The sequence below is a fragment of the Periophthalmus magnuspinnatus genome, chromosome 19 (assembly GCF_009829125.3).
Source record: "Periophthalmus magnuspinnatus isolate fPerMag1 chromosome 19, fPerMag1.2.pri, whole genome shotgun sequence".
Lineage (NCBI taxonomy): Eukaryota > Metazoa > Chordata > Actinopteri > Gobiiformes > Gobiidae > Periophthalmus > Periophthalmus magnuspinnatus.
In genome coordinates, this window is record NC_047144.1 from 9,484,173 (window position 1) to 9,504,759 (window position 20,587).

At 40.9% G+C, this 20,587-nt stretch overlaps 2 protein-coding genes across 5 annotated transcripts; both read left to right on the plus strand.

Moving 5' to 3' along the window:
* Window positions 1–163: 163 nt before the first annotated feature.
* On the plus strand, window positions 164–15,054 carry tmem94 (transmembrane protein 94). Of its 2 annotated transcripts, XM_033985344.2 has the most exons (32): window positions 164–269; window positions 1,783–2,021; window positions 2,858–2,977; window positions 3,122–3,249; window positions 3,750–3,886; window positions 4,107–4,312; window positions 4,641–4,792; window positions 5,046–5,148; window positions 5,233–5,319; window positions 5,504–5,620; window positions 6,164–6,220; window positions 7,059–7,163; window positions 7,454–7,627; window positions 7,702–7,914; window positions 8,104–8,416; window positions 8,610–8,783; window positions 8,952–9,054; window positions 9,139–9,347; window positions 10,070–10,251; window positions 10,648–10,780; window positions 11,439–11,554; window positions 11,698–11,797; window positions 11,869–11,977; window positions 12,174–12,363; window positions 12,455–12,532; window positions 12,616–12,701; window positions 12,985–13,066; window positions 13,139–13,299; window positions 13,571–13,665; window positions 13,743–13,836; window positions 13,950–14,120; window positions 14,364–15,054. In XM_033985344.2, exons 2-32 carry the CDS (start codon window positions 1,998–2,000, stop codon window positions 14,434–14,436), a joined length of 4,092 nt encoding a protein of 1,363 aa, XP_033841235.1. In that variant the 5' UTR covers window positions 164–269; window positions 1,783–1,997; the 3' UTR covers window positions 14,437–15,054. The 2 variants fall into 2 exon arrangements, with proteins under 2 accessions (XP_033841235.1, XP_033841236.1); XM_033985345.2 differs by lacking the exon at window positions 6,164–6,220 and having other exon boundaries at window positions 14,364–15,034.
* Window positions 15,055–15,133: 79 nt separating this feature from the next.
* tdrkh (tudor and KH domain containing) lies at window positions 15,134–20,528 on the plus strand. 3 transcript variants are annotated; one of them, XM_055229529.1, is made up of 14 exons: window positions 15,134–15,213; window positions 16,209–16,360; window positions 16,434–16,525; window positions 16,635–16,836; window positions 17,365–17,504; window positions 17,596–17,878; window positions 18,083–18,249; window positions 18,326–18,501; window positions 18,795–18,859; window positions 18,935–19,086; window positions 19,171–19,278; window positions 19,389–19,443; window positions 19,607–19,668; window positions 20,069–20,528. In XM_055229529.1, the coding sequence occupies exons 2-13, from the start codon at window positions 16,240–16,242 to the stop codon at window positions 19,654–19,656; spliced, it is 1,611 nt and encodes a 536-aa protein (XP_055085504.1). In that variant the 5' UTR covers window positions 15,134–15,213; window positions 16,209–16,239; the 3' UTR covers window positions 19,657–19,668; window positions 20,069–20,528. The 3 variants fall into 3 exon arrangements, with proteins under 3 accessions (XP_055085504.1, XP_055085502.1, XP_055085503.1); XM_055229527.1 differs by having other exon boundaries at window positions 20,090–20,528; XM_055229528.1 differs by having other exon boundaries at window positions 15,171–15,226; window positions 20,090–20,528.
* The last annotated feature ends 59 nt before the right edge of the window (window positions 20,529–20,587 follow it).

Below are 20,587 nucleotides of genomic sequence, written 5' to 3' on the forward strand. Positions count from 1 at the left end.
TGGAGAGAAATCTGTTCACCTTTAAATTAAAAACTGAAGTTTCCTGTTTCAAAACAGAGCCGTAGAGAGACAGACGTTCGCCCACTGTAGGATTGACCAATCAGATGTCAGAGTGTTCCGCGGTGTCCAATCACAAGTCACTCCGTCCGCTTCCAGGCAGAACGTCTCTCAATATGGCCGCAGCTCGGTAGTAAACCTGCGGAACTACCTGGATTATCTTAATAAAACGTATTTTACAAGCTCATTTGGCACTGGATTGTAACTTCGAGGTAAGTGTATTGAGAATATCGTTTGTGTGCTCATAAACTCTTGGAAATGGCGGGCATGGGCGTGCTTTGGTCGAACTGTGGTAGAAGCATCTGCCTTTGACGTGAAGGAGACGCCTGTGTTCTGACGGTACAGCAACGGCTAAATTATTGACGGTGATTTAAAACAAGTGGACCACGATTGTTATTTTATCATACACACGTGAGCTTTGTGGCATGTAGTTGACCTCTTGTCTGTGACTATGTTGGAGCTACACACGGGTCAGTAAACAATATCACAGTATATGGCCGTTCAATCTTCAGCTTGACTTTTTTTTAATTTCAACTTTCAGTTTTATTAAACCTTCATGTCTACTCTTGTCAGATATGGCGTCAGATTTTAACAAATGTGGTAATATAATCAAGAAACTGCTTGGAAATATTACATAATATTCTGGGTCATAATTTAGTGCCATGTAGTACAGCATTACATTTTTTTTGCACCAAAATGCACTTGTAACCAGTTTCCTTAACTAAGTCTCAAACATTGACCACATGATACACTGCATACTACAGACTCACTATCTTACAAATCCATTGAACTCTCAATGTCTAGATAAGGTAAACCTATAATAGTGTTTAATATGAGATTACAATGTTACTAGAAAGTGCCAGATCTATTCTTAGTTGTTGTCCAGTGTAGTGTGAGACTGAGTTTAGCTGCCTGGGCAGGGATTAACAGACTTAATCTATCTGTAGTAGTCTGCTCCTGATTTAGTGCTGCCTCCCACACATGGGTAGTAGTAAACTAAGTAAAGATCACAAGGGATGGACTCATGTATTTAAGCATGCTTTATTCTTTCTGATGTGGATGGTCCTCGTTGAATCTTGTGGTTGGCTGTATGAGGGGCAGAGTGCTGTGGCCCTGGCCAATACAAAATGCTGACTTGTCTTGTGTTTTGTGCCAGGGGAAGTTGCCTATGTGGTCAGAGTGAGAGGATCTGCTGTCAGGAGTTTTATGTCCAAACAAAGAGTGACCCATGAGGACCTGAGGTCCCTTTTATGATATTTTGAATTCTTGCATCAAGTATCCGACTGTTTTTTAGAACCTAAGCCATACACCATGAATGGAACTGTGCTTTCAATGGTCAGTTGTTGAAAATGACCTGTACTTTCGAAAAGCTTATTTAATTTTCACCGCAGTACAGTCTATGTTTATTGATAAGTTACATAACCCCTTTGCAGAGTAACAGTTTAGGGTGTCATGGATAAGATTGTTGACCTTCAAGATTGTATGGGCTACAACAAGACAATTAGATCGCAAATACTTTTCTCAATGGAAATCAATTTGGATTCCAAGACCTTGCAATAGGCCTACATTATACATTTGTTTGTCCAGGATTACTCTTGAACAATTCACAGAAGTCTTCCCACCTCCATGTTCAACAGCAAAGCCCTTGGAGATTTTCACAATTTCCTTATGTTTGCAGGCAGAATATCTATACCATCATATTATAACCATGTTTGATTTCCACAGGTTTAATCTGAATCACCATGAGAAGCAGCCGATAGTTGTACTGTGTACTCTCCAGCCTGGAGAGGACCCTGGGAAGTACCACCCCTCCTGTCTGTCCCGGGACAGCCTGGACACATTCGTTTCCCCCCGGGCCCAGAGTGGTGCCGAACTGACGGGGCCACACCTGCTGGGCGTGACTCCTGTGGGGCGGAGCATGCTGAGCAGCTGTGGTTACTATGGAGACGCAGGATAAGCAGCAGGTAGTGGGGGGGTTGTTTAGTGCACGGTGTTTGAGCAGAGTCTCTGAAGAGTTTACTTTCAATGTCTTCCTTCATTACATTTAATTGTGTTATGATCAGTAGTTACCCCATAGCTGGTTGCTCTGAAAGGCCACTGTTCAACTGCACTGACCGTTTGCTCCCTGTAGTAATCAGTGGTTCGAGGTTTAACTCAGAGTTGACAGAAAAAGTTGTACCTTAACTACAACACACATTTTTCCAGTGTGGGATTGTTTGGACAGTCAGATTATAAGTTACTCCACAGGTTTACAGAAGAATGAAGGGTTTCCATCTTAATGGATTTCTATGCTGACAGTTTAAGTGTTTTTATATCACCATATGTTTCAAGCCTGTACTAGAATGGGCCTCTTGCCCTCCTTCATTTCTCCCCATTTTTAGTATTTCAAAAACATTCATCATTCTTATTGGTAACAAATATACATTGCTTTGTTGTGATCTGCTTTGTGGTTGTGTTTGTGTCTTTGTTTTATTTTGGATGGATATATTTATAACTACTGCCCCTAGAATGTTTGTATGATCTCAGAGAGCATGAACCTGGACCGTGGGAAAAGGGTTGCTCTCACTGACTGGACTTTGCGGACCAGTCTGCTTTAGTCAGTTGGCTGTTAGAATTCAAGAGTTTATTTACAATTATATTTTGAGGCATTCTTTTAGTTGAACTGCTGTTTTCCTCCAAAATCCCAGTTAGTTATTTTATATACTGATAAAGAATACCCACAGTTTGAATTGTAATTCAAATGTACTAGTGATGTGATTATGAACATATTTTAAGCTTGTTGTGACTGTGTTGTTTTCAGGGGGAGGATGCTGTTCCTCTGGGCCTGTCCACAGGGCAGGCTCTGGGGAAGCTCCGGGACCAGCTCACAGCTCTCTTAGAGCAGCACCAGAGGGCCACGCACCGACACTCATCTGTTCTGGTACAAACTGCTATAAACTAGTCTGCTGTTGCTCCATAAGTGACCCAATTCAGTCTGTCAATTTAGTATTTTAATTTGTATTACAGTATGCCCATAATAAAAGTCAGAAGGGAAAATTGATGCATTTGTTTTGTACTCAAATAGGATCGACTGACAAACAGCTTCCTGTTTCATGGGAACCGTCACTCCTGCCTGCACTGGCCTGGTGTGGCCCTCTCTCTGTTGGTTATAGTGGGGTTCCTCTGTTGTCATGGCAGCCAACCCAAGGGCAGGTCAGTTCACCCACAATGACAGACCATATGACTACTGATTTGTATATCTCAAATTTGAAGGTATTGGTGATGTTTTTTTTTTTTTGTACCTTACCTCATTTATCTAATGTGGATAACCCTAGTAATTGCTAACCTTGCGCAGCAGCGCAGGTTGTATTGTTCACAAAATTACCGCAATCCATTTTGGCAGGGAAGCAAAACAAACAAACAAACAAACCGAAACAAACAAAGCAATGTTGACAAACCGTGCATCATCTTGCAGTACTTGTTTGAACTGAATTGTATGGCTAACTGATAGCGTTCAGGACGGTCAGAGTGCTACAGATATCTGGTGTTAATCAGGTTAAGTAGTTGCCTCTATATTAATCATGTATATCAGTGCTTCTAGCAACTTCCATCAAGTCTTAGTAGTCCTCTTTGACTATGATCTGTTTACTGTTAGAATAAATATATTTTGCTGTTGTGTCTTATTCTTGTCTCTGATTCACATGCATCCACAGTTCTGGAGTGGAATTGTCCAACGCTGCTGCTCTCCTGCTCCTCCTGCTGGTGAACCTGCTGCTGGTCAGGCGACAGCAGAGGCTCCAGAGGACGGAGATGGTCGGCCGCCTCAGAGCTATCATAGGCCAGCTCAATGGTAAGTCTCTCCCTCATATTTACAGAAAGACATTGGTTGCTATGGCGACACATTATTTATTGTTGAATGTCATTTTTAAGTTGAATTTAGGACACTATAACATTTATTCTCTCTATGTAATTTTAAATTACATGTGATGCGTGTCAACTATAAACTAATTAGATAATAATTATGCTCAACTACATAGTAAAAATAATTGTAATTACTGCTTCTGTTTTAGATTACCTGTCTGCTTGTATGGGTGATGTTCGCTGGGCTACATCCATGTACCCGGACCTTTACACCCCGACCTCTCCATCTTGGTCCCTCCACTGGACCTACAGAGACTCCCAGCTTGTCAACTGTCCTGTAAGCCTGCTGGTGGAAGGAGACATCATCGCCTTGAGACCAGGACAGGAGGCTTTTGCTTCTCTTAGAGGGATCAAGGTACATCTACATCATGTTACTTATATTTTACCAGAAAAATATACATTCATACCTTAATGAATTTTGTGATGGGTAAAAACTGTACTTAATTAATATAACAATATTTACAGTGTTTACGTGGCATGGTCTAATTGTATTGTTCAAAATGCTGCAATAGAAGCTAGTAGTGCATTTAGTTATTTTTGTTTGTGCTTTATCTGGACTGAGATTGGCATCAACTATTGTATCACATGCACACCTTCACCCTTTGTACAGGCGTATAAAAAAGTGTATTGCTGTTGATACTGAAAGTGATCATGACCCTATTATTATGTTATTTTCTCTTCAGGATGATGAGCACATTGTCTTGGAGCCTGGAGACCTCTTTCCCCCATTCTCTCCCCCTCCCTCCCCCCAGGCCACAGACAAGAGAGGGCCCCAGAGTCCCCAGCACCACCGGCTCTTCAGGGTGGTTCGGACACCTGTGCTGGACACGGTCAAGTAAGTTTCAAAATGTACAAAATTTAAGACGGACGTCAAGGAAATCTATGGAACATCAAACAAGTACAAATGTCTGCCAAAAATGTGGCTCTAACTTACAAGTATTATCTTATCCATTATCTTAGTCCCTCCATTCGCACCTATCCAGGTATTCTTTGATGTGACTGTAGAATGGGTCAGGAGTGGTTTTGGGGCTAAAAGATTTGGTCCACTTCGAGTTCTCCGTGCATGTAAACGCAGCCACTGTTTTCAGAAATGGCCTGGAGTTGGCGCAGTCTCGACCGGTTACTGTGCTGGATAATGAACGCTTCACTGTGCAGTCAGTCATCACCAAGTTAGTGTGCCCCGTGGTGTTGGTGAGAACCCTCCGTATACTTTTAACTTTTTGATATTTAAATTTTATTGTTTTATGAACTCTTTCCTCTGTGCTCTCTCCTCAGACTGCCTTTTTAATTGTCAACACTATCCGATATTTTTGTGATGCTCCCAGTCTTACACCTCTATGCTACAACTTCTTTCAGCTCCAGGTAAGGTGTCGTCATAAATTGCTGCTTTTACAGGTTCATCTATTGGTTTCAGAATGATAAAAAGCTAATACAGTTGCTATAGCAATTAAGAATCCAAAACAAATTATCTTTTGAATGGCACTATTGAACAGGAAGCTTGAAACCATTGAATTCTTTAGATATATGTATTGATCTGTGCTTTCAGCTGATGGGAGTCCTGCCCATTCTACCGCTGCTCTTCCCGGTCATGTGGGTCCTGGTAAATGCATTTGGAGAGGCACGAGTCCTGGCCGAGTTCAGCAAAGCATCTCCAGCTGGCCTGGTAGGAACACACAAAGATCTGTTGTCCTTCTAATAAAAAAATACATCACAACATCTGACTCTAAACTACATGCATTACTCTTTCAGATGACTACAGTCAGACTCTGACCTAGTAATTGATTAGTTCTGATGGCTAGTGCAGAGTAATTGCCAAAATCTAAACTGTACATGGTATTCTTAATCAAATGTACAGTATCTCTCCAAAGTCATTGAACAGGAGGAGAGTTGATTTCAGCATTTCCATTCAACACTTTGGTCACACAGTGATATATTTGTTTTTTGGGAACTGAAGTGAAATAAAGGATTACTTCAGTTGGACAAAAATGTGTCATTTAAAGGGGAAAGTGCATGTGTGCAAGTGGCTGTGTTGTCCTAACTGAAATAACCTGCATCACAGTTTGAACAAACATGCAAGGAGTAGACTTTTTCTTCATAGTCATGTTTAGAGTTAAAATAATGTTAACAGCCTTATCAGTCTAAACCTCAAATAGGATAAGCTGTACGTGCCTCCTGTGTGCCTTAACCTACTGTGTTTTTGCCCCAGCTTGCTAAGTTTTCTGAGGACACACTAAGCAGCTACACCGAAGTGGTTTCCTCTCAGGTATAACTTTCACTGTCTCGCTAGCCTCCTCCTCCACCTGCTCCACCTGACCCTTTTCTCACTGCTGCCTCTCTCCTGTGGACACTCGCACACATGGCTTTGCTTACCGACAGCAGGAAGACCTAATGGATATCTAATACTTATGATCATAAATAATAAATATGATGTGGTACTCTCTGTTAGAGTCTCATCTTGACTTAAAATCCTGTTGCATGGCTTGTCCTCTTCACTGCTTGTTTCTGGTTTGTCACCAATGTCATTGATGTTATTGGTTCCATTTTACAAGAACCTTCCTCATTTCTCCCAGCATTCACTCATCAAATGTGCAACCCCAGATCCAGCCTCTGTTTCTCTTGTATTTATAGTAATTTGTTAAGGCATTGAATGGTACATTGCCTACTTCCTTTTCTTGTATGGATACAATTTTCCTTCTAATAATTTGACTGCCTTGTTTGTGATTTAATAAAAACAAGAACATTTCTACAGCAGTTTCAGCAATTTCAACAGCAGTATTGTGTATTGCATGATGAACTCCTCCTCCTCCTGTCATTCCCCACATGGGCAGTCCATGTTAATCTTTGTCTCATGTATGCCAGAGTAAAAGCTAAAATACCACTGTATATATCATATAACTGGTTTTATTTTCCGATAAATGTTGATTGAATTGAAACCAACAATCAGGAAAATCTCAATGAATAACATTTTGATTTTATTTTTTTTTTTTTTTAAGAAATGTATTGCTTTCCATATGCAAGGATTTCTCATGTTTGTAATTGGTGCCATTTGGTTGTGTATCAGGATTATTATTATTATTATTATGTACATGTTTTATGTGCAGGAGATGCTGCGTTGTGTGTGGAGGCACCTGATTGGAGTATTGAAGGGAGACTCTCAGACACTGTGCTACACCTCGAGCCTTCTGCACACGCTGGGCTCTGTCACTGTAAGTTTACCATTAACATGCCTCGTTTTAATATGATTGAAGACAAATTGAATTAATTTCTATTGAATTTTCTTTTCTAATTATTTGTATTTAAAATATGCTGTTTTTGTCCTTTTTGCATTGTTTTATAACAAAAATAAAATAGAAAACAAAAAATTTAAAAAGAACAATAACAGAGGGTTCAAAAGAAAATTTCAAAGAATGACAACTCAAACTTGGCACTCAAAAGTCAGACTTGTCTATAGCATACATTTAAAAAAAAAGTCAACTGTTATGCCTTTTGTGTATAGGTTCTATGCTGTGTGGATAAGCAAGGTATCCTGTCGTGGCCAAACCCTAGCCCAGAGACGGTGCTCTTTTTCAGTGGGAGAGTGGAGCCTCCACACAACAGTCAGGATGACCTCAGGGATGACATGTCAGTCAACTCCTTCTGCAGGATGGACACAGAAGATGACCAAGATGAGGTTGATGACAAAGCATTAAAGCCTCTTTCTGTAATCTACCAAACCCAAATGACCTCTGACGTTTGTTGTCATAGGCCCAGGAGGGAGAGGCACTACTGTGTCAGCCTGGAGAGTCCCAAGTGGATGTTGTGGAGCCTAGTGAAATGTCACAAGATACTGCCCCATCCACAGAGAACCTCAGACCTTGGAAAAGTGCACAGTCCACACGCACTCGGACCAAACACCACTCTGGGTCTAACGTGAGCTTCAGCCATGACACAGAGGGAGGGGAGGATGACCAAGGACAGGTGAGAAGAAGACTCATTTTCAATCGCACAGCACATACATTAATAGTTTAACTAATTATATAGAGTCTGGAGCGGCATTAGCTCAATAAGGTCATTGTTTCCAAATCTGTATTATTTGGTGTAATGGTCTTAATTAGAGAGGTGATTGTAATTGTAGACCTACATATTGGGTTATTCTTTGTCTTTTAGGAGTTTGTGTTGGGATGCCCTGAGGCTGAGGCAGACGACTTTGTGTGTGACTACCACCTGGAGATGCTGAGCCTGTCCCAGGACCAACAGAACCCTGCTAGTATCCAGTTTGATGACCTGTCCTGGCAGTGTCACCTGCCTTCTCTCAAACCTCTGGGTCTGAACATCATGTTAAACCTGTGTAATGCCAGTGTCACACATCAACTCTGCAAATTCTCTGACCACTTGTCCAACCTGGCCCTTCAGGAGAGCCACGGCACCGTGCAGCCTGTGTGCGTGCCGTGGGGTTTGTGTGAGCTCTCTCGACTCATAGGTAAGAATGTTTATAATAATTTTTATAATTTTGTTCTATTGTAAATGTGTTCTATATGCTTTTTTCAGTTCATAGATAAAAAATGGCATGTGGAAACCGAAGATGCAAAATTGACTGCATTGTTCTTCCATAGGTGTCCTGTAAATGTGTGACTTCTTACATATACTGAATATACAGAATGTTCTATACACAGGGTTCACCCCAGGTGCACGGGAGCTGTTTAAACAGGAGAACCACCTGGCTCTGTACCAGCTGCCTTCAGGAGAAAAGACTAAGGAACTTGCTTCTCGTCGACTGCATTACTTCATCAAACGCCATCCTCCCCTCTCTCACCTCATCTCTCTGTTTGTGCGGGACTCCTCCTCCAGTGAGTTATTAAAAAATTCACAGCGTCACACTCCACTCTAAATGTTACTAACCAAGGACGTTATTCATAAAACCTTTGAATACAATCTATGTAAGCACATAGTACAAGTACATTTTAAATGTATTTAAACAATTCAGGTAAAACATGTAGTTTTTGTGTCTTATGCAGATCATGTCCAGATGCTCTCCCATGGATCAGCTGACCTCATTCTGGAGGCCTGCACAGACTTCTGGGACGGGACAGACATTTACCCCCTCTCGGGCTCAGACCGGTACAATCCATGCCACCAAGGACAACAGTTCAAATATTATTGTTTGTGTTATTGTTTTAAATGCTTTTCTTTAATGTTTTGCAGAAAGAAAGTTCTGGACTTCTACCAGCGTGCCTGTCTGTCCGGTTATTGCTCAGCCTTTGCCTATAAGCCCATGCAGGTGTCCCTGTCCAGTCAGCTCAATGGAAAATGTGTGGAGCTCGCTCCAGGGCCCTGTGTGTTCTCTGGGCTGGAGCTGCCCTCCACTACCCCCCTCAAACATGGCTCCTGCCGGAACAGCTGGAGTTCAGACGGTACGTACGATGCACACATAAAGCCGCTCATTCAACTGTGACCTCTGCACATCTGGGTAAATACACATTTTTTATTTGTTGCCCTGTACTTTAACTTGTGTAATATTAATATTTCAATCCAAGCTAATTTAAAACAGATGACACTTATTTGAAAAAGTGAAAGTAGTTGGGGCACACTTCTGGCTCCATTGACTTTGGCTCCATTTCAGTTTCTATTGAAAAACTGTCACCATTCTCCCTGTAATTGCTGTTGTCAGGGTCATCATTTTGGTCTTAAATGTTCTTATTAATCTGTGCTACATGATCGTGGAGTTTCTTTTTGTTTATTTTGTCCATAAATCAAGATATGAACATTAATAATAGACCAATGAGGTGCCTTCTTTCTGTGAGGTTGTTAGGGTTAGCAACAGCTTTGACTGACAGCAGCCCACTCCTTGCTAAACCAGCCGTGCAGGCAGGAAAGGGGCGTTACCTTCAACACCCTTGCTCCAGATTGGCTCTTTGGAGCAGATCTCCATATTTGGAATTTCAACTGCGAGTATCAACCAAATTCACCCCTATAACCACTAGCCTCAATGAACTTCATTTGGCTGGACCCGAATGCTGTGGGTGACGATGTCACAATCCTTTTGTCCACTTATTTATACAGTCTATGGTTGGAATAGACAAATAAAACAAATGTTCTGAATCCTGTTTTGTTTTCATCTCTGTCCCATGCGCAGAGGGCATTGGGGAGGGGGCAGAGAGAGAGGACTGTGTACAGGCCCTCAGCGGTCAGATCTTCATTGGAATGGTGTCCTCACAGTTTCAGGCCAGACTGGATACGGTCAGACTCATCGATGCTTTGGTCACTGCATGTATCCGCTTTGTCTACTTTTCAATGGAGGATGAACTGCGCAGCAAAGTGAGCAGACTACACAGCGAAATAGTACTGTTGTTGCTTACCTTTAATTGATGGTTGTCACTACATACAGAAAAATAAAAATACAATTATTAACAGTAGATTTATATAGCTATTTGTGGATTGTTTAAATTACCTCATCAGATATTCATGATAGTTATGGTTCAGACGAGTTCTGTATACAGGAATGAGTGTGTGAGTAGTGTGCATGGGTACACTTGCCTTAAAGTTCAATTATGATTAAAAAAGGGAGTAAGTTCGTATCAGACAAAAGTATTGATCATACAAGATATTATGCAGTATTAACAATATTGGTGTTAAACATAGGATTATATATGAATGTAAATGTAATATAACAATTAATGGCATACTGTAATAAAGAAGTACTTTTGTGTTCAGGTATTTGCAGAGAAGATGGGTTTGGAGACAGGCTGGAACTGTCACATCTCGCTGACGCCAAATGGAGACAGTCCATGTGATGGAGCTCCCTCCAGCCCCAGCCACGGCTCTCTCCACGAGGACCTACAACAAGGTACCACCTAATTTACGGGGGGTGAGGTTTATAAGCCTCCCAGATGTCCAAAAAACAAAGGCTTATGATAAATCACAATTTAGGCATTTGCTAAGATGGGCCACAGGCTAGCAGGTGCCATCATTGGTTATTAAAATAGGCTCATCTGAGACCACAACAAAGGCTGCTGCAGGTTCTGCACTAACAGGGCGCTGAAACATCACATGAAATGTATGTGTAAACAGCTATTGTTTACATTTTGTTTACAGGCTAGGGCTATTGAGCCACACTGTGCACTGTGCCTTACATAGCATATTAATTCAGTTCTTAATGGGTGCTTAATATGCTTCTAGTTTCAGTGTACTTAGCTCCTCCCTTTTGATAGATATAACACAGTTTCCACCAGCCATCTGACCAGAACTGAAGAAGTGGCTTGGATGAGCAGGGAAACATCTTCTCTCCTACAACTTTTAGTCCAATTGACAGATTATACTTTTAGCTTTTACTTTTTATCATGTGAAATATTTTATTGCTTTCATTCACAATATGTTGTTGTAATGTGTTGTTTTGAAATGGGTTTAATGAAATGTCATACTATACATCAATGCCTCATCAGTACATTGAAATGTGTATATTGTGAAGTTATGTCAAAGACTGAAGTGTCATGTTGATTTCTCAGATTCTCGTGATGAAGCTGAGGGTCCTCTTCTGCCTGAGGAAGAGGCTCACTCAGACATGGTCAGTTTCCAGCCCACAGACAGCGATGTGCCCAGCTTCCTGGAGGACTGCAATAGGGTAACACTCATACAGTATTTGTCTAAAATATTTCACATGCTCCCTTGGGTTCTGTGCAAAATCCTTGGAGGATAGGTCAAATGCAGATAATGAATGGGGGATTAATAAAGTATACCTTAACCTTAACCCTACTGTGTTTTCAGGCCAAACTACCTCGTGGTATCCACCAGGTTCGCCCGCACCTGAAAAACATTGATAATGTGCCTCTGTTGGTGCCACTCTTCACAGACTGCACCCCTGACAGTGAGTTCCACAGCTTAAACTCTGAAGCTCATGTTCACTTTGTTAAATAATTGCTCCACCTTTTCTCTCAGCCATGTGTGAGATGATGAAGATCATGCAGGAGAACAGGGAGGTCACGTGCTGTCTGGGCAGCTCCGCCAACTTCCGCAACAGCCGCCTCTTCCTTCAGAGTGACCTCAGGTCTGGTACAGAGCTACATTTAAGTATTTAAAAATGCACACTTCAAACACTATTTAATGAAAATAATAATATAGCTATTCTGTGTCCAAACAATATAAAGTATACATTGTGCGTCTTCATGAGTAGTTTGTTGCAGGAGTTATCATATGAATTTGATACTGTAAACAAATTATATGTTGGGCCTTTGTGTGAACAGCATATCGTTGGACCCTCTGTACCCATCACAGTGCTCATGGGAGACTTTTGGTTATGCCACTGGAGGGGGGTTCAGTGGGGAGCTGGAGGGCCTGTCCCCTCTAAGGCTGTCGGGGCAGCTCAACAGTCTGGGCTGTTCTGTCAGCTTCCATCGGGGGGAGAGTGTCAGCATGGTCCGTCTCATTGAGCAGGTATGGGAGCTTAGGCCTGGAATGAGTCTTTGATTACATTAGATTTAGTTTTAATCTCCTTGTGTTTATGTGTTGTTTTTTTCTTTTTTAGGCAAGGCACACCACCTATGGCATCCGCAAGTGCTTTCTCTTCCTCCTGCAGTGTCAACTCAGTCTTGTTATCATCCAGGTATTTGTTAGATTTTTGTGTGAAATCTGTTATATTGTAAGTGCAATGATGATGATTTGTTAAATAACCGTATATATGTGTAGTTTTTAGCATGCCTGGCCCAGCTGCCTCCCCCAGTTAATACCACTGATATCCTGTGGGTGTCGTGCTTTAGCTGTCCACTGCTCAGGTATGCTCATTTCAATTCTGATTGCACTAGGCATACAATATAACTCCCAAACCATCACAATGCACAGTATATTGTAATTTTTCACATCTTAAATTCTTAATCACTGTACATTATCATTATGCCATCTTGCTTGATCTAGTTGAAGTTTTGTGTTTCATTAATAATTAAATGATATATTTATGTGAGGGTTATTGTTGTATAATGGATGATATTGTAATAGTCTACATAGTTTTTACACTGTTACCAAACAGTGTAGTTATGCTAATTGTGTGGTCTGTGGCAGCGTGTCTCTTTTGGGCAAACCTCCCGACAGTTCAGTGATGACTGTAGCCACCGGAAAAAACCTCAATGCCATCCCGAAGAAGGTATAGAGCCAAAATACATATAATCTGTGTGTTTAATGTTATCATTACTATTATTCAATGTGTTGTGGGCAGACTCAGAACTACTTTTTAGGCTGTTTCCTACTGAAGTTTGGCCTTTCGGTGTGTGCCTGTCTGCTGGCCTTCGGCTTCACTCTGCAGGAGGTCTGTAGCATCAGTAATATGGGGCTCCTAGACAACAGCACTGCCAACTGTTCCTCCATCTTCACAGTGAGGTATCAGCACATCATCTTTATAATTCAAAAAAAGTTAAAACACTTGGATACCTAGACAGTTGCATACATGTTGCAGACATCATCGTGCACAGCATTGCAATGAAACCCTCCTGAACGACTGAGGGATTACAGATATAATTTGTACTTCATGATCCATATTATTACACAGACCTTAAGACTTTCAAATGATTTGTTACACACCTTTTAAAGAGGTTTAACATTCACATTAATCATTAGTTATTAAATGATTTAATTTATTATTCTGAACCAGCTCTTCTGCTGAGGCTCCTGACTGGTTTGGGCAGCTGTCGAGCAGTCTGCTACTGACTCAGAAGGTGATGGCAGCCTTCCTGGTGTTACACACTGGTAATGGTCTTACCTCACACTTACTTTATGTGTATTTGCTTTTTGTTCTGGTTTGACTGGATATCTCTTGTTCTCAGTGGTAATTTCGCTGAGCTACGTGCATCGCTCTCAGTCTCTGTGGAGGAAGAGTCCGTTCAGTAATACCTGGTGGTGCCTGACTGTTCCTGTGGTGTAAGTCACATTCCTACTCAGTTGATGCTTGCTTTTGGCTAAAACCTTTACCCAGATGTTTTATCAAATATCTCTGCAGCCTTAGATGAAATATGATTTGTCTGTGTTTGCAGTTTGCTTAGTCAGATGGTGCAAGCTACAGTGGATTACCAGTTATGGCGAGACCAGGGCAGCCTCCTGGACTTCAAACTGCAGGATATCCCACTGTTAGCCTGGCTGCTGATGTCTCTGTCCCCTCTGCTGGTGGTAGTAGTCAACGAGGCCGTCAAAATGCATGAAATACGGTATACACAGACACACACGTCTTGAAAGACACATGACAGCATTTATACATGCCAACATGTTTATAAGTTGCCTAGACAATGTATGGTACGGCTAAACTGTAAATTCTATCTTTATCAAGCCATGTGTATATAACTATATTAATAATTTTGATTTTTATTTGACTAAAGTAAAATAAGACAATGGCAGCATTATTATCATAAAAGTGTGAACAGTTCATTAATATTGCTTAATCTGTTTTTCAGTGTGAGAGTGCGATACCAGAAGAGGCAGAAGCTGCAGTTTGAGACTAAACTGGGCATGAACTCTCCTTTTTAAGTTTGGTTCTGAAAAAACGGCCAAGAAACAGAACACTAACGACCAGCCAAGCCATCAACCAAATGTTCACTATAGAGAACTATAGAGAACTATAGATGACTGCAATATTTGTCCAAAGGGTGGTGGAAAAATATATAATTATTTATCTAAATAGTTTTAAAGGCATGAAGAATGTTTTATGAAGAGTATCATTGTGTCTGTACATTGTTGCATGGTCCTTAACACTCCAGAAAAAGCTGCACCACTTTTTATTTAAATAATTAATTATTTGATTATAATTTTATGAAATACTTTAAACAATATATAAGAATGTGTGTGGCTTTTTTGGGGTTAACAAAGCAACATTGTAAAGTCAATAAAGAAATGTTTAAGTTTTGTATCTCTTGTTAAAATTGTGTTCCTACCCTGCCAGTTGTAAACACATTTGCTCCCAACAATGCTGCATGAGATTCAGTCCCTTTCAGTCTTGAACAAGGGATCTACTGATATCCATTGTTTTTATCTGCTCATAGACAACAACAAAAGACATCAAAGTATATTTTGTATTTTCTTAAAATGGTTTTAAAATGTTCGGCTTGATTCTGTCCAGTTAATGTGAATAAATTTAATTTTAGCTACATGTTTGCGGTGTTGTGTGCCTGCATCAAAATCTACTTGGCAGGCCAACTCTTTTTTTGAGCCAATCTTATTTTTTCACATCCGGTTTAGTTGCTGCTTCCGTGTAGCGCGCGCGTGTTGAGCTTGACAGTAGTGACAGCTTCACTTGAGATTGGAAGGGTAAGCGCTGTAAGTGTGCTTTGCTCATTTTATATTTTATTTTTAAGCTGGTATTAACAATCTTACCTCTATGTTATCCATGTGTTATGATTTTCCGTACGTGACAGCCATGTTCAGATTAGTTAGTTTGAAACGCCGTTCTATTTGTTGTCTTCTGCTAACGGCGTAGCTTTAGCTTGATGCCCACTGTAGCAAACGTTCTCCTTTGCGTCAAGCTACTTCACTTGTGTTTTGAAATCTAAACTGCAACCCCGGACCATTTGATAAATAATTCATAGAGATGTAATGGTGTGGTGTAATGTTTGGACAAAATGTGTGCTCAAACTGGTAGCCCCAGTCATTGGATTAGATTTGTTTGGAGTGTTATTGTCAGATAATTGGCAAAGTAGTTCAGATGTTTTGTATATCCCAAAGCTGATTTGGATTTGCCTAAGGTGTGTTCTTGTTCTGCATGACCTGTCCCAGCCTCAGCCTCTCACTCTCTTGTAATAGTCCAGCTAAAGCGCAGACTGTGGAGGTCCCTGATGGAGGTGGGAGTCTCACAGTCGCACGTGTTTGTCTGCCCCGGTCCCAAAGAGTTTGTGTCCAAGTGAGAGCCCTCTGCATGGTGCGGTCTCTGTCTCTTTGTACAGCAGCATGGCGTCCATCAATAAAGCAATTTTTACTCTTTGTTTACATTGATATGCATAAGAAAAGCCGAGAGATGTAGGTTACAACAAAAGAGATCCAAAAAATAAAGTTTGCAGCATGTAGCAGACAGTATTCAGAAGAATACAGCCATCACGTTAATAAATAACAAATGTATTACATTAATTTCAGAACTACATTAATGGGACAGAAGTGTTTACATTTTATTTTTGTATTTATCTGATCAAATTGGGGCTTTACTAGCACCATGACAATCACGCCATGGAGCTTTGCCTGAGCTTGTCTCTGGGGAGTTGTGAGGGTTCATCTTTTACTGGTTGGAGAAGACTGTATTTGTTGTATTTCAGGTGGAGCGCCCTGTTGTGTGCCCAGCGCATCATGGATGCCATCAGAGATGGGCCCCATGGCCTGAGCTCAGGGAAAGTGGTGGCTCTGGCAGCAGGTCTATCTGTCGGGGCCACAGTGGGATACATGCTGTACCGCCACCTCAGCAGTGGCAGTGAGTGAAGGGGACACAGACAAATTACATGAGTTTTCCAATGATTATATAGCCTTCATTTCATTCTGAGCAGGCCAAGAGGCAGACATTGAAGTGTCAAAGATGGTTCTCCCTGTAGAAGTTTACAGGAACATCTCAAGATATCAGGCCGCCTTTTTAGATGTGGTGAGTAGCAGACCCCCCTCCTTTTCAGACAGCATTAATTGTTATAGATCTATGCACACAACGTGCTGCACCAGAACCCTGTTTAGTAGTTTATGGGGTGTGCTTTCAGGTCACTCAGAAGTCTGGAGCCCACGTGAGGGTCATGTCCGACACAGTTTCTTCCGGCTCTAAGAGTGAGGTGTGCTTCGTGCTGCAGGGGTCCAAGGAGCAGGTGCTCCTGGCCCGCTGTGTGCTGGAGAACCTGGTCACAGACTGCGAACCTGTGTCTGAGACGATGGAAGTGCCTCAGACTGCATTTGGGCGCATCATTGGTAACATCATAGCAAAATTATGTCGACTGGACAAAGCAAAGTTTTTGAAGTGTATGTTTTGCCACTCAAGGACCTGGAAAAAAAACCAAAAAACTCTTAAAACTTTGCATTGTTCAAACTGACATAATTTAGCCTTTGAGCTGAGTTTTGGCTCAGATCACTTTTACTGGTGTGGAGCGGTTGATGGGTACAGTACAGATGAAAATGGGTGAACATACCAACAATTCACCTTGACACTAGTTAGTCAATTAACAATCAAGCATTATGTCAGAACCTAAACTTATTTTTATTAATTTTGAATGACTGAATAATGATCATATATCAAGGTGCTAACTTTTTGCTACTAATCATTATACCACTATAAAAAACAAAAACAGTATTATTTTTTCAAAATAGTTACATTGAGGCAAACAATTTAAAAAAATCGAAATAAATTAATAGAATGGTTACCAAGGCTAAAAGACAATTTCAAACAGTTATTGAGCAGTACTTAACATGTAGGTATTTTGTGTGTCTCCTTCTGTTCAGGGCGTGGGGGAGAGAGTTTAAAACTTATCACCAGAACCACAGGAGCTAAAGTGGCATGCTCCAAGGAAAGAGCTCAGGGTCCTGGTGCTAAAGGAAGTGTCACCATCACAGGAAGCAGACAGGAGGTCCAGCAGGCCAAGGTCTCCACACACAACATACACAACATCTCATGTAACTAGTTTTTGGTGTGATTTGTTGTTTATTACCTTGTCACTTGTGTGTGTTTTATAGACACTTGTTTTAGAAAAAGTGAAGGAGGATCTCTTGGTGAGGACAAAGATTTGTCAGTCATCAGCCCAGCGTCACAAACGCCGCCTTCAGCCCAAAGTTGGTGAAGGTGAGGAGACTGCGGCTCTAATGGGCCTCAACAATAACAGTGTGGTGAGCGGGCCGGAGAAACACCAGTCTGAGACCTGTGGGACAACAGGGGAGATGGAGTCAGATGATCTGCAGAGCTCCTGCTCTGACCACAGTCTGTCCTCTGAATCCCTCACCCAAATCTCCAAGTTTGAAAGTGAGTGGCAGTTGCTGAAAGTCAGCAGACTTTCTTTTAATAAGTCGTTTTTGATCAGTATTACAATGTAATATGTTTGAAATATGAAATGATGATCCACGAGTCCCTAGATCATAACTGTAACATCATAGGAGCATAATAAAAGAGCATAAATCCCATGCCCCTGTAATTTTTAATGCATATTAAATTGTATCACATTGTCAGTCCCCAGTCCAGACCTGAGCTTCCAACCTGATGAACACTTGGAGGTCTATGTGTCAGCTTCCGAAAACCCCAACCACTTCTGGATCCAGATCCTGGGCGTACGGTCTCTACAACTGGATAAACTCATCGAAGAGATGAACCGCTACTACAGCAATGGAAATCCATCTGTAAGAAAATCAACCGCTTTATAATGGGAATACCTGTTGGCTCTATGTCTATTATTCCTCATATGGTCATGTGTAGGAGCAGAGGGTTGAGGGCGTTGTGATAGGGGACATTGTTGCTGCTCCGTATCAGGACCATGGGACTTGGAACAGAGCCAGGGTTCTTGGGGCACTGCCTTCTGGACTGGTGGACCTGTACTATGTGGACTTTGGAGACAACGGAGAGCTTCCCCGGGACAGCCTGCGTCGCATGAGGTACCATTAATAATTTTATTACATTTGGAAATCTACACATACCGTTGTGCCATGAGCCTGCCTGGCAGTTCAGATTTGATGTTTTGTGTGGTACTAGCATTGAGCCATAGATTTATAATTAAATGGACTTCTCTAAACAAAAAAAAACTCAGGATTGCAAATGATAATGATGTCCCTTTCACTGGCCAAAAGTATACTAACAGAAAAGGAATATGTTTTTCATTTTGTCCAACATTTTGTTATTACTTAGAGATGAAAGAATAAATGTTGAATGTGTTGCATTCGCTTTTCAGGAGTGACTTCCTCAGCTTACCTTTCCAAGCTATTGAGTGTAACTTGGCTGGTGTAAGACCAAAAGGTATGGTATTTTAGCAAGAGAAACTCTGTTTTTAAAACTATACAGACATAGACATAGTTTTTTGCCTGTGTTCAGGTGACTCCTGGTCTGAGGCTGCCCTGGATGACTTTGAGAGGCTGACACACTGTGCTCTTTGGCGCCCTCTGCAGGCCAAACTGTGCAGTTACTCTCACTCTGAGGTCTCCTCATGGCCCAGTGTCAAGCTCTACGACTGCACAGAGGGAAAGGTAAGCTCAGGTCATTCTTTTTGGCCACATCTTAGAGCTTGTGTATTGTTCTTACTGGCTCTTTGTCATATATTCTGATTGCAGACTGTAGATATTGGGGAAGAGCTTGTTCGACTTGGTCATGCCATAAGTTTTAATGAAATGAACGGGAAGATTCCAGGTGACAATTTTGACTGTCTGCAAAAAATGCTGGTGAGTGTTGAAGGTTATGATTGGTACAACATTATATTACCGAGGTTACACAACACAATACATTTACTCCTGAGTTTTGACTTTTTGTTTTTTTCCTGTAACCTCTGCAGAATGATGTGGTTGGTGCATCCTCAGAGCTAAGTCTCTCCTGCATCAGTTTATCAGGTGATGCTGCAAGTATAAATACGAAATGTAGCATAACTTGTTTTTTTCAAACAGGATCCACATTGTAATAGTAACTATTACTAAACATACGTTTAATCCTGTTTTAGTTGCTGCACAATACTGTGTGTTGTTTGACATTGATTTTTGTCATTACTTTCTTCAGAAGCTCCATCAATCTCAGGAAGTGTTGAAGATGTCAATGAGCTACTTTGAGTCCTGCTGAAGGTAATGTTTATATACTCTTCATTCACACAAAATAAAGGAACATTTCCAAATCAGATTAAATTTAAAATCGGATACCATTCATATGGGGAATCAACACTAAAATGGAAAAGTTTTGATGTCTACATTGATGAAAACAGAAACCGTTAATTCAACGCTGGAAAAACTGGAAAAAGCATAATCAAAAGAATTGGAAAGACTATAACAGACTAGATCTTCAGTGGTTTGTAGGCTCCTATATGTGCTTCTCTGTAAGCTTTATAATGCCAAGGTCTGCTGTTGCAGACCTTGGCATTATAAAGGTCTGCAGGAGCAGACCTTGGCTGATTTAACACTTGAGTAGTGTTCCTTTATTGTTTGTGAAGAGTATATGTGCATTTTATTTGTGTGTATTTTACTCTAGCTCTGACATTATGCTCCTCAGGATTCGGAACCCAACAATTCCTCAACGTCCAAGCCTTATCTGCTCAACTCTTCCAGCCATATTCATACTAGCCCTGTTTAGTCAAGAACTGTATCAATTTTTGAGTGTTTTTTTAAGTTGTTCAGTTTGAATCAATGCAGTTTCGTTGCGACAATGTTACAGAGAATGTGCCAGTATTAGTGTTATTAAGAAGCACTGTGATATGTTAGATATTTATGGGTGGTGGCTAACCATACCTTTATTTTCATTTTCTTGTTTGTGAATATGCAAAGATGTATAGACATTCAAAAGCCCTTCTAAATATTTTTGAAACAGCATCTCTTGAATGTTGTCCTCTAAAAATGTTCAGTATTAAAATGTAAATTTATTGTCTTTAGCTAGGGACAAAGATATATGATCAGTTGCACTATATTAAATAAATCATTTATTTTATGTGAAATGTTTATCAAAGTAGTTCTTATAGCTCTCACCTATTAGGTGGTGGATTAGTTCATTTAA